At 33.8% G+C, this 12,093-nt stretch overlaps 1 protein-coding gene across 3 annotated transcripts; it reads right to left on the minus strand.

The window, feature by feature from the left end:
- Positions 1-3,610: 3,610 nt before the first annotated feature.
- Positions 3,611-8,100, minus strand: LOC110819807 (Pentatricopeptide repeat (PPR) superfamily protein). 3 transcript variants are annotated; one of them, XM_088211276.1, is made up of 6 exons: positions 7,811-8,099; positions 7,593-7,700; positions 4,744-7,215; positions 4,431-4,641; positions 4,022-4,290; positions 3,611-3,871 (listed from the first exon to the last, which is right to left on the minus strand). In XM_088211276.1, exons 3-4 carry the CDS (start codon positions 7,030-7,032, stop codon positions 4,555-4,557), a joined length of 2,376 nt encoding a protein of 791 aa, XP_088067402.1. In that variant the 5' UTR covers positions 7,033-7,215; positions 7,593-7,700; positions 7,811-8,099; the 3' UTR covers positions 3,611-3,871; positions 4,022-4,290; positions 4,431-4,554. The 3 variants fall into 3 exon arrangements, with proteins under 3 accessions (XP_088067402.1, XP_088067403.1, XP_088067404.1); XM_088211277.1 differs by lacking the exon at positions 7,593-7,700; XM_088211278.1 differs by lacking the exons at positions 3,611-3,871; positions 4,022-4,290 and having other exon boundaries at positions 4,432-4,651; positions 4,744-7,700; positions 7,811-8,100.
- Positions 8,101-12,093: the final 3,993 nt, after the last annotated feature.

Consider the following 12,093-nt stretch of genomic DNA (forward strand, 5'->3'; position numbering starts at 1 on the left):
TTTACGATTGATTGTTAAGTTGAAAATTAATATGCAAACGTAAAATTATTTAGTCATGTGAATTAATGAATGGTACCCTTACTGAATATTTTGGGATATAGTGAACGGACTGGGTACATAAAGAACTCTATCGTGAACATTGCCTCATACCGAATGAGGTATCGAGGAACGATATTTTTGGCGTTCATACCGGACGGAGTATGGAGACAAACCGATTCACCCTCATACTGGACGAGGTATTAAGCGATGGTATTTTTGGCGCTCATACCGGACGAAATATGGGAACGACCGGTTAGTTGACAATGTTGAATATTAATTCACACGTAGTGTGACATCTTTATGGGCCCCCAAAGATAGTAGTAGGTAAATAAAAAGGAAAAGTAATTGTTATTGTTCACTTGAAAATGATATTGAAATGTTATTTGAGTTATTGTCTATATAGATCAATTTTGAAAATCTTACAACAGTAAATATATGTAATAAATGATTTTCTTTATAATAAATGAATTTATTTAAATCAAGAACTTTATTAGTTGTTTTTATGATTTTTACCAACCTTCATTTTTTATATCAGTGAGTAGTATGATATTCTTACTGGGTTAGTTACCTCACTATTTCATTAACTATTTCAGATCAAGAGGATCAAGACCTAAATCCCGATAAAGGGTTATGAATAGTTCACTACCCGGAATCCCTTCAAAAGTTAGTGAAAGTTGTCATAGAATACTCAACATATTGTCTTTTATTTATTTCTTTAATTTTTATTTGTTCTTTTGGAAAGATCATTCTCATAGTTCTAATTTATGAACTCTAAATTATTGTGTAAGGAATGTAAACCCTAAATTATATTATTTCGCTTCCGCACTTAATTTATGACTTTGTTTATTTTTAAGTTTCGAATCTTTACAACAAATTCAATATACATTAATCACTCTAAATAACAAATTAGTCCAAAATAATAAGATTCATCAACTTTCCTAATTACATGTTAATTATGATGATAAACACCAACTGACCACATAAAGCAGCAGCATACATCATGCAACATAATTTTTTCAACTTCCTAAATTCATACTAAAGTCTTGCAATTCGTCAACAACAGCCATTGTTTTTAATTATCTGAAAATTAAAAAAATTAAAAATTACAAATTAACAAGTTTTTATATCGAAATTGAGATTTAATATAAGTGATTACTTGATAAACAAAACAAATTCTGTATGAAACTCTTACACCGTTCAAGAAGGCAATTCATGAAAGCAATAGCCATGTTTGGTTTGCCCATATGAACAATATAAGCATGTGTTTCTTGATCTACCTCGAAACCCAAATGAGCAACATCTTGATACAGTTAGCTTGCTGAAACATGAACAATTGTAATTTTTAGCAACTCATTCCTCCACAGTTACATGAATAGTGGGCCTAAATCCATCATCTATAATTAGTAAATGACATAAATTCATAAAGGTCGGAGCTCTTATCTTAATAATGTGCCGACAAAACTCATTTACAACCAAATTTTTCATAAGCTTATCTCGCACTTTCTCTCTCTCTAGTGTTATTCATGAGTAAGCCTAATCTTTCTCCTTTTATGGACATTAATCATAACAAGCATGAAAAGGCACCCTACTAAAACAATTACCCTTTCCCTATGATCCATCTGAAATAAGATACAAATATGGTTAAGATTTAATCAACTATGGTTAAGAAAAGCTGCATGCTACTAAAATATAACAGGTAAAAAAAAAAGCAGATCGCTTCATTATATCCAGAAAGGACAGTCATAAAATGGGAATGGAAGGAAGAGCCACTAGAGAAAGCAAAGGAGAAAGAAACTGCCTTCATTTTATCTTTTCATTATGGTCTTTTCTGCTTGGATATTTTCTTATTTGACATTCATTACAATAAGTCTTTACATTTAAAGATCCTACAAAAATACCACCTAAAGAACATTTTCCCTACACAGGAATTAATTTCTGTGACCCAGCAAAACCATTCCTTCACAGCTAATTCTTTTTAAGATAAATAAGTGGAAAATATTTTTAAAATTGGAGAGATAAAAAGACATATCCATCTCACAGCTAATTCCAAGAACTTAAATCATATCGAGCAGTTTAAATAAACCCATGGAAATGGTTATGCCCACCTTAACACCCATGGAAATGGTTGAATAGTTTAAATAAACATAAAAACTGCAAATGTGGATGCAATCATATTAAATAGCAGAAAGTTTCAAAAGTACTATGCTCCTATATGAGTAAGCGTATAGTCATATAAAGACCATTAATCGACATGGGAAGAGGGTCTCATTGTTTGCTATTGTTAAGCAGCAGTATAGTCAAGCACATATAGCTGTTATATGTATAAGCAAAACAAGTATTTCTACAGCTGGATTCATCTTCTATGACCCTTTCAATATAAGGAGGAGATCAAAAGGAAGATACCTAAAAACCCCAAGGATAAAGCCTTTGAATCATTCACGAGCAACAGAAAAATAAACAATTACACAAAAACTAAGAAATTTTATGTGATTCCATTAAGATAACACAGTTTCATAGGTCTACTGTTTAAGATAATAAACAATTCAGATGCCCTGAAAACAGAGTTACAGTTACAGAAGTTAAAAAAGAAATGAATATTGAACTGCAACAGTTGGTTCACAACTCAAAGTAGCAAACAAAAACAAATTTTATCAACTTGAACTTCTGCCATCTAGGAGCAAAACATTAGTGCTAAGCTAGGCTGATCTATGGAACAAAATACCAATAAGCCATATATTGGGTTCAATGTAGCTAAAACCTCCAAGCAAGCTTAGGTTACAATGATCAACCAAGTTCATTCCTAGACTAAACACTGCAAAATCCAGCTGTTTGAGATAAGATACGACACACCAAAATAATTGTTAAAAGATGGATGCAGATCATCATTCAAAAGTTAACAGTTACTTGAAAACTTCAAACAGTAATCATCAACTCAGTATTTTACAACAGTCTTTTCAAAATTGAAGCAAATAACATGAGTCATAAACAAAACTAAGGAAGAAGCATTTCATTGTCACTAACATGAGTCATAAACAAAGCCCAGAAATTTTCTAGTTGTAAAACTAATTTTCCAAAGCAAGAACCAGAAAAAGATAAAAAAAGGAGTAACATAAATTAAGAACCAGAAAAAGACCCATCTCTGATCAGCTCGATGACCGAAGCAAGAACATTTTGAAAAATGAAAAGAAAATATAATAGAGGCTTACCTTTCTAACTGAAATTAGCAACCACCAAAGAAAGCCTTGGTTTTCACCGGTGGGCAGCGTCAAGGAGGGAGAGACATGGCTTGGAGGAGAAGGAGAAGAAAACCTACAAGAGGAGAAGAAAAGCTGGAGGGGGAGGAGAAGAAAACCTGGAAGATGAGGAGGAGATATTTAATTTTTTATACATATAATCAAGGACAAAAATGGGATTAAAAAAATTCGTGAGGGTATAAATGGAAGGAAAAAGTTTTACACCGAAAAACCACTGATTCGGTGGTTTGAAAAAAATGAGAAAAAGATTGTTTGAAAAACTATGCATAAACCATCAAAAACTATATCATGTGTTTGGAAGTGGATCCAAAAACCCATCAAAAAATCATATAATACATTAATAAACTTTCATCCAAACACACTGTAAGGGGAGCAAAACACCAACAATTTTCTATGAAAATATATTATATTGTTATATGTACATATCATCTTCTTCCCAAATATTGTTACAACAGATCTGCTTCTCGTTTAATTGAAATGTGCTTGCATGAGAGAACCAGGATCTTAGTTCAGCTGGTGTTCCTCTATTGATGTCATTTCTGTTCGGCACAATCATTTAATGCTCTGAAGCATACAGCCTGGAACAAAATGCAACCAACTTACTATTAAGCTCTTTCATTGGAAGAAAAGATACACCTCCATTCTGTAAGTAACTATTCATAACAACAGTCAGTTTGATAAATAAATCTGTGAAAAGTATGAAACAGACACAAAGGGCTTTTTCTTACTGCCAAAAATACCCATTAACATAATTGGGTTGCAGAAAGGACTTGTCTTTGAGATTTTGGACTCACTCCCACAACCTTGAGTAATTTGATCTTAGTTCGGCATCCTATCTGATCTCATGAGTTTGCAAGTTTTGGTAATAGGACAGCACCTGAAGCCCTTGGGAAAATTCCATCAGGAAATACCCAAATATTTTTGCAGAGCACTTTCAACAGTACTGCCCACCGCCGACTTTCTTTTCCGCCAGGTCATATTATGAAAAAGCATAAAGCTGAAAATAGTATGCAGTAAATGATTAGTAGTAGAAAGGAGGCTACTTAGTAGCTCTCAAAGACTAAAATGTTATGTGACCATCTCTGTAAAAGAGATTCAACAGAAACCAGAAATCAATGCCCAAAAACAAACGCTCACCAAAGTCATGCGCTTTTGCTAGTTGCATGCCTCTTTGCAGACCCTTATTAATATGGTGACACCCATAAAAGGATTATGCTTCCAAAGAAAGATAACAAAGAAAAAAAGAGTGATTGATGAGACATCAGAATACTGGACACCCTGGAAGTTCCTTTTGCATGCCATGTGCAGCCCATGATCTACCAGTACTGTGCTTGAAGGAGTTTGCATCCTGCGGATATCTCCATAAAAGCACAGATCATGACATTATAATTTTCTTCCCAAATGCAAATAAAGTAACAATGTACAAAAGCCTTGCATGATTGAATTATACCATTATGTTATCACCAAGTATCTTTTTCTTTAGTAGCTTTTTATCTCTAATACCATCATATAAGAGTTCATAGGCATAATAAGTTATACAACTTTTCTTCAGCAAGTCTTCCACAACTATCTTAGGAGCTGCTATCTCCCTCTTGTGAGCCTCAAAAATTGTGTTCACAACATCAGGGACGATACCCTTGTGCACCATCAGGTGGATGATACAAACAGCCTCAGGAACTCTATGCTCAATGCACAGACAGTTAATTACCCGCCCAAATGTTGTAAGAGATGGAATAAACCCATTTTTTATCATTTCCAAGAGAAATTTGTAAGCAGAATCAAAGTTGCATGTTTTGCAAAAGCCATCAATTATGACACGGTAAGTGTAAGTATCTGGTGCACACCCACAATCATGCATCTCTTGGAAAAGCTTTTCAGCCATATTTATATCTAGCTTCTCAGAAAATGCACTAATCATGATATTGTATGTTGCTGTTGTATGAGAAATCTTGTATTCCGATTCCATTCTTCTAAAAAGCAGGTAACCTCCATCCAAGTCCCCGTTATTGTAAAGCCCATCAATCAATGTGCCCAAACTAACAGAATCTGGAGTCAAGCCCTTATTTTCTATCTCCTTGAGCAAGTTCAGGGCTTCATTAACCTTTCGAGCTTTGCATAGGCTCTCCAGAAGTATGTTGTATGTAACTAAGTTTGGAACACATTCCTTCCCCATCATTGCATTAAAAGTTTCCATTACATCATCAAACTTGGCAGCCTTGCAGAGGCCATTCAGAACAGAGTTGTATGTGATTACATCAGGAGATACACCCTCACTCCACATTCTATTTACAACATCTATTGCATTATCCAATTTCAACTGCTTGCAATACCCATCAATCAAAGTATTAAAAGTAAATATATCAGGGAGGTAGCCCTTGGAAATTGCAATATTCATGAGCTTATTTGCATCATGCACACAGCCCATCTTGCACATTCCATTTATGATAATGTTGTAAGTCCATATGTCAGGATTGCAACCATTTTCTGACATTTCATTCATCAACTGCAACGCTTCCAAAACAAATCCCTGCTTACATAACCCTTTGATCAAAGTGTTGTACAAAACAATACTAGGCTTCGATCCTTTTCTTGCAGCCTCCTTAAAGGTAGCCAGAGCACGATCCATTTCACCACCTTGACATAACCCACTAATTAAGGAACAATATGTGAATTCATCGGGGACAAAACCTTCAAAAATTGCATCATTGAGAATCTTATCTGCACTTTGCATCATACCTGCTCTGCAATATCCATCAATTATTGCATTATAGGTAAAGCCATTGGGTTTCAACCCTTTGTTTACCATTTTGCATAAGTAGCACTCTGCTTCAAAAACCTTCAAGTGCTTAGACAAGCCAGATATGACTGTGTTATACGTCACAACATCTGGGGTTATACCTTCCTTTGCAACATTATCCAGCAAACGAATAGCCATATTCAGTGCACCTTTTGTACAAAGCCCTTGGATGAAGATATTATATGTAAACACGTTCAGAGACACACCCCTCTTTAGAACCTTGTTAAGTAGTTTCTCACTTTCCTCAACATGGCCCTTTCTACAGAGAACATGTATTAGCTTATTGAATGTAGTAATATCAGGACAAATACCCTCCTTAAGCATTTGAACAAACAAAATATATGCTTCAACTTGAAAATTCTCTTCATAAAAGCCCCCTACCACTGTACAGTACACAACTGCATTTTGCTCACAACCCTGGGAAGGCATGTTGTTTAGAAGCCTCAGAGCAGCCTGGGGCCTGCTTGTTCTGCAAAAGGACTTTATCCTGATTGTGAATGTGTAGACATCAGGAAAAATACCTTTATCCTTCATTCTTAAATACACCTTGTGGGCTTGATCTATATATCCATATTCGACCAGTATATTCATGATCACATTATAAGATAGAACAGTAGGTTCACACTCGTAAAAATCCATTCTTTCAAACACATTAACTGCTTCTTGAACCTTCCCCTTCCTTCCATAATTTCTCATTGCTCCAATATACACTCTTTCTAGCAAACTGTTATCAATATTCCTTCTCATCTCCATGAGAACTTGCTCCATGGCCTCAAATTCACCATGAAACCCAAGCTTCTCAATCATACATTTATATGTTAAAATCGTATGCTTGAATCCACTTTCCTCTTTCACAGAATCGAACATTTTAAGCGCTTTTAGAGGATCTTTCTGGTATTTTACGACAGAGGCTACATGTTTAGGAAGTAACTTAGGATACATTCCAATACTATAAACACAAAGAGATACCAAACTTTAGGCTAAACGTACTCTCAAAGGTCCAATATCTGCACATTTCTCCATTTTAAAACTCAAAATTTTGTTCTATTCAATTGACCACTCAATGTCTATAATTGCATTTAGTCAAGAACTTCCCTTAAGCCTCCTTAATCATCGGTGACCCACCTGTCAAGTCATCAAAAATGACCACCTTGCATGTCATGTCATTACCAAATTATAAGGTCGCTCTTCTACTTAAAAAAGAAAAAAAAAAAGACATTAAAAATATTTAAAACAATTACAATGAAACACAAAAAACGTGAACACAAAGAAGGAAGGAAAAAAAAATCCGCAGCAAGGCTGACTATCTGCAGGAAATTGACCCTTCCTTCTAGCAGCCATCTGATTTCTTGAAACTAATTTTAAGAACCTAAAATGGAACTAAATATGATAAAAGAACGCATACAACGGGTGCCTAAAATCAGTAGTGATTTCGATCTCTTAAGGTAAGGCAATGTTAATTGTCGATGTCTACGCATATCATATAGAGCGTATAGTTAGACCTCCGCCTCTTCTTCCCGAAAGCATCTGCAGACCTTGAGACCAGCCAGCAGAACCAGAAGCCTTCAAGACAGACTAGCTGCCCTAATTTTCCAACGCAAAATACACCCCTAAAATACCATAATTGCAAAGAACTAAAAACTTAATGAACCTGAAAATTTAATGAACTCAACTTAAACCCTAAAAGTTCAGAAATGTTTTAAAAATAAAAATTACTTACCGAGTCTTCAGAGGAATGATGGGCGCAATGAAGAGAAATCGCAGCTGTGGAGGTTGAGCAACGGAAGCGAGCTGGTACTGGTTCTGAATCACGACTTGTTGAGGCTATGTAGGAGAAGGGTCAGCTTGAAGAAAACCGGGCTTGAGGCTATCCAGAAGTCAGCTTGTTGAATTGAAGAATGGCGACTGCCTGAGGCTGTAGGAGAAGAGTTCAGATGGCTGCTTGAAGGAAGGGCCAAATTGCTTGCATTCTTCCAATGCTGGTAGAAAATCAATTTTGAATCTTATACACACTAAATTTTTTATATATTATATTCTACTAAAAAATAATTTTAAAAAAGTAAAAATAAAATAGGCCAAAGTGGGTCGATTGCTTCCCCCGAACCCAACAAAACTAACATTTTGTTTGGATGATGTTCAATGCATGATGCTTTGTAAGAAAATAATGTTTGTTTCAATTTCTAATAATAACAAACAGTACTTAATCAATAAATTTTTAAACTATCGAATTAATAATATGTGATCAATAAATTATGATTATTTTTACTTATACCGTCATATAATATAATTAATTCTATTTTTATTTTCATAAATTAAAAATTTTATTTTTTAATCTATATCTATTTGTTCTTCTTTTTTAATTGTTTTTAAATATTAGATTCTTGATTCTACTTCTGATTTGCGTTCTTCACCTTTTCGATCGGTAAATATTTTTATACATTTTTTTTATTTTTTCAACGTCAATTTCTTTCGATCTTTACCTTCCAATCTTTTTCTTGATTCATATTTTATTTTTTTTATGATTGTATTACTATGGAGCTTTTTATGAGAAAGAAGATAAAATCTAGCATTAGCAATTCTGAAATCCTTATCTTTGAAAAAATATTTCAGAAATTGTTTGTACGAACTTACTATGCTTTTGATACTGATCATCCTTGAAGCTTTTATTTTTCCATGAACATCCAGTGTAATGTAGAGAGGGGAGTAAAGGGATTCCAAACAGAATGATTTGTAAATATGCGAAAAAAATAGGGAAGTTGAATGGCAGAAAGAATACACACGAGGATAGGTGGGGAAGAAAAGGGATAAAATAAGAAAAAGGTCAATGATTAGAAATAAACATGGTGCTGACGAACTGAAGCAAAGAAATGTGGGGAGTGGCCACTCGGTGGTCATGTTGAGCATAATAAATCTATGTTTTTGCATATGCATTGTCTGTGATCATTTGTGTACGTACCTGCAGGAATGATGGGCTCTGGTGAGGGTTGTGTGTGGCCTGTTATTGGGTCGTGAGGTGTGTATGTATTGTGTGGCAATTTACTGATAACAATAATTGCGGAATCTGTATGGCCTATAATTGGATCGTTGAACGGTTGTGTTAGTTTAATACTTGCTTAATGAATTAATATAAAAAAAACCCCAAATCCTCCACGACTGACATATAGTTTTCTGCTGGTAAAAAAAAGGCCAAACATCATCTGGGTCCGTCTTGGTTCTCTATTTTTTTTAATCCAGAAAAGAGTTGTAAGAGATGGGTCTGGTTGGTTTCCAACAAAATGGAATGGAGAAATGGATATGTCTGTTGTTTCTTTGGGGAAGAAGAACAAGTACAGGAGAATGGATTCTGAGGTTGTAGAGGATTGCGATGATGGGAGTCATCATCAGCATCAAGAGGATAGGAGTAGAAATACCAGGAACTATATTTTTGCTTGTGTCATTTTCTCTTCTCTGAACAATGTTATCCTTGGTTATGGTAAACTCCCTCTGTTTATTTTTTTCTTTTTTCAAAGCTTGAATCTTTGGTGGAAGAGGAATTGTTACCTAGTGTTGTTTTTGCAAGTTCATATGCTTTCTGTTTGACTTTTTTTGTTCTCCTGGTTTGTTCTTTTTTTTTTTTTTTTTCATATGCTGGAAATTCTTAAAGATTAGGGCTGATTTTTGGCTTGCTCTCTTTTGACTTTGTAAATCAATATAAGGGTTTGAACAAAAAAGAAGAAAGACAAAACAAATCAAACCATTTAGTTGAGTTGGGTTTTCTTACATATAATCTGTAAATTAATATTGTTTCTGATATGAACAAGGGATAAGCAGAATCTGGGTGAGAGAAATAGAAGAGGGAGTTGTAGGTAAATGGAGTTGTGAAGCCAATAATTAAGGAAGCTATAACTTGCAGATGAGGAAGTTGTTAATCGGGTATAAGGGAAATCAGGGGCCGAATGAATGAGGAGAAAATCTGGTATGTGAGAAGAACATATTCTGTCTTATTTTAGGAAACTGCTTGGGAATGATAAACCAGGTGGGCAATTAACGAGATTAAGGGTGATCATTTGGGAAACAAAAAACAGAATTGAGCATGTTGGCAGAGGGATGAAACTTGTCAAGAGATGTGTAAGGTAAGAGTCAAGTCATAGACTTAGTTGAGAGTTATGTGAACTTTGTTAACAGAGAATAAGGTTAAAGAAATATTACGGGAAATTTATTTTCCAAACAGGTAAAAGTGTGTTAAAATTATCCTACACTTAAACAATAGATATGTCTGACTTATTTTTGTTAAAAAGAACCTCGGTTTCTAACTCAACTTGAGAGCTAACTGAAGACATGAATCAGTCCCTCTTATGCCCATTTGATTTGATTTCCACTTGAACTTTTATTTGGGCTCAACTTTTGTCATTTTGTATGAGATTTTCACTATTTTCTAGTGAAGTAGATGTGAATTTTTTCAATGAATTCGATAAAAAAAATCTTGATTTGTTCCAAAGTTAAGCTTTTTTTGTTTATATATATATGTACTAGATCATGATGGCTTTTTGAATGTCAGTGACGACTCCTCATTTGTAAAGTATCATTTCGCTGATGAATTATTTATTTGATTTTTTATATTATTATTGTTAATACTGTACTTAGAAGACCATGATGGGTTTTTGAGGTTTATGCTTGTGTCTGATAGTTGTTTACTCGGTATAACATTTGCGCCATTAATTAATTTTGGTGGATGCTGTAAATATGGAGAAGGATTAACTTTCCTTATTCTTGGATGCCACCAGCTGGCTTGTCCTTACAATATTTTGAGAAGCTATTTGACTGCTTCATCAAAGGAAATTTTTAATTTTCATAAGAATTTTTTTTTTTTTTTAATTTTCTGAATACTGTTTTTGGCTTGACAGAAGCGAAAACATGGCAAGCGGTTTCCTTTCAATTTCTTTGATTTTCTTAGAAATTCAAGATGGAAAAAACTTTTAAAATTAAACAGTACCTAATTTTTGTATATATTTTCTTGTTTGATGTCACATTCATTAGATAACACCTAGTTGTTATAGGTGACTGATCTACCCATCTCGAACTCATAAGAAGCTTTCATGATGGAGATTCGGGTAGTTAGAATATTAATTAAAATGTATGCTTTGACTTACTTTGATTTGAAATAATTATACTCATTATTTCTTTTTGTTTCAAGCATTTAATATCGTTTCTGTTCACACATTAAATAAAAAATATAGATATTTTAACACGTGTAGTTATTTTAGTATGTTAGTTTATTATACTTCATGGGCTAGTAGTTCCTAAAAGACGCGATATAAATTATAAGCTTACTCATGAATTAAGACTAGAGAGAGAGAAAGCTTGAGATAAACTTATGCAAAATTTGTTATCAAGTGAGTTTTGTTGTCATATAATTAGGATGAAAACTTCATCTTTTATGAATTTATGTCATTTACTAGTTATAGATAGTAGACTTAGGTATACCATTCGTGCAACTATAGAGGAACAAATACTTAAAACATTTTACTTATTAAGACAAAATTAAGAAATCGAGTCATCTGGAGTTTTTCGACGATCCGGAGAGATGACAAGTCGTCATTTTCACAATATGCTATGATTTATAGTACATATGGCCGATAAATTTATTAATCAGCTAACTGGATCACAAGTAGCTAATAATCCCAAATTCTTTTCATTTTTAAGGTATATATACAAGTTATATACGTTTAATTACTTCTTTTAACATGAGTGCATGTTTAGTTAATTAGTTAATAATTAATTTCAAGATGTCTAGAAAAGGTTTCGCGGGAGGAAAAATTTTCCCACTCAAAACCTGTTAGCAACTTGTACATTTGATTTGAATTTTCATACGTCTTAGTTGGGTGGGAGGGGACTGCATCAGATTCAAGAATAATAAAAGATGTGTTAAACAGAGTTGATGATCCTCTACTAATTCTCAAAGGTAATTAAAATATATTTAACTTTAATATGTAATTTATACTTTTGAAGAAAAATGTTATAACT

Source organism: Carica papaya, chromosome 9, assembly GCF_054855325.1.
Source record: "Carica papaya isolate Zhongbai chromosome 9, ASM5485532v1, whole genome shotgun sequence".
Classification (NCBI taxonomy): Eukaryota; Viridiplantae; Streptophyta; class Magnoliopsida; order Brassicales; family Caricaceae; genus Carica; species Carica papaya.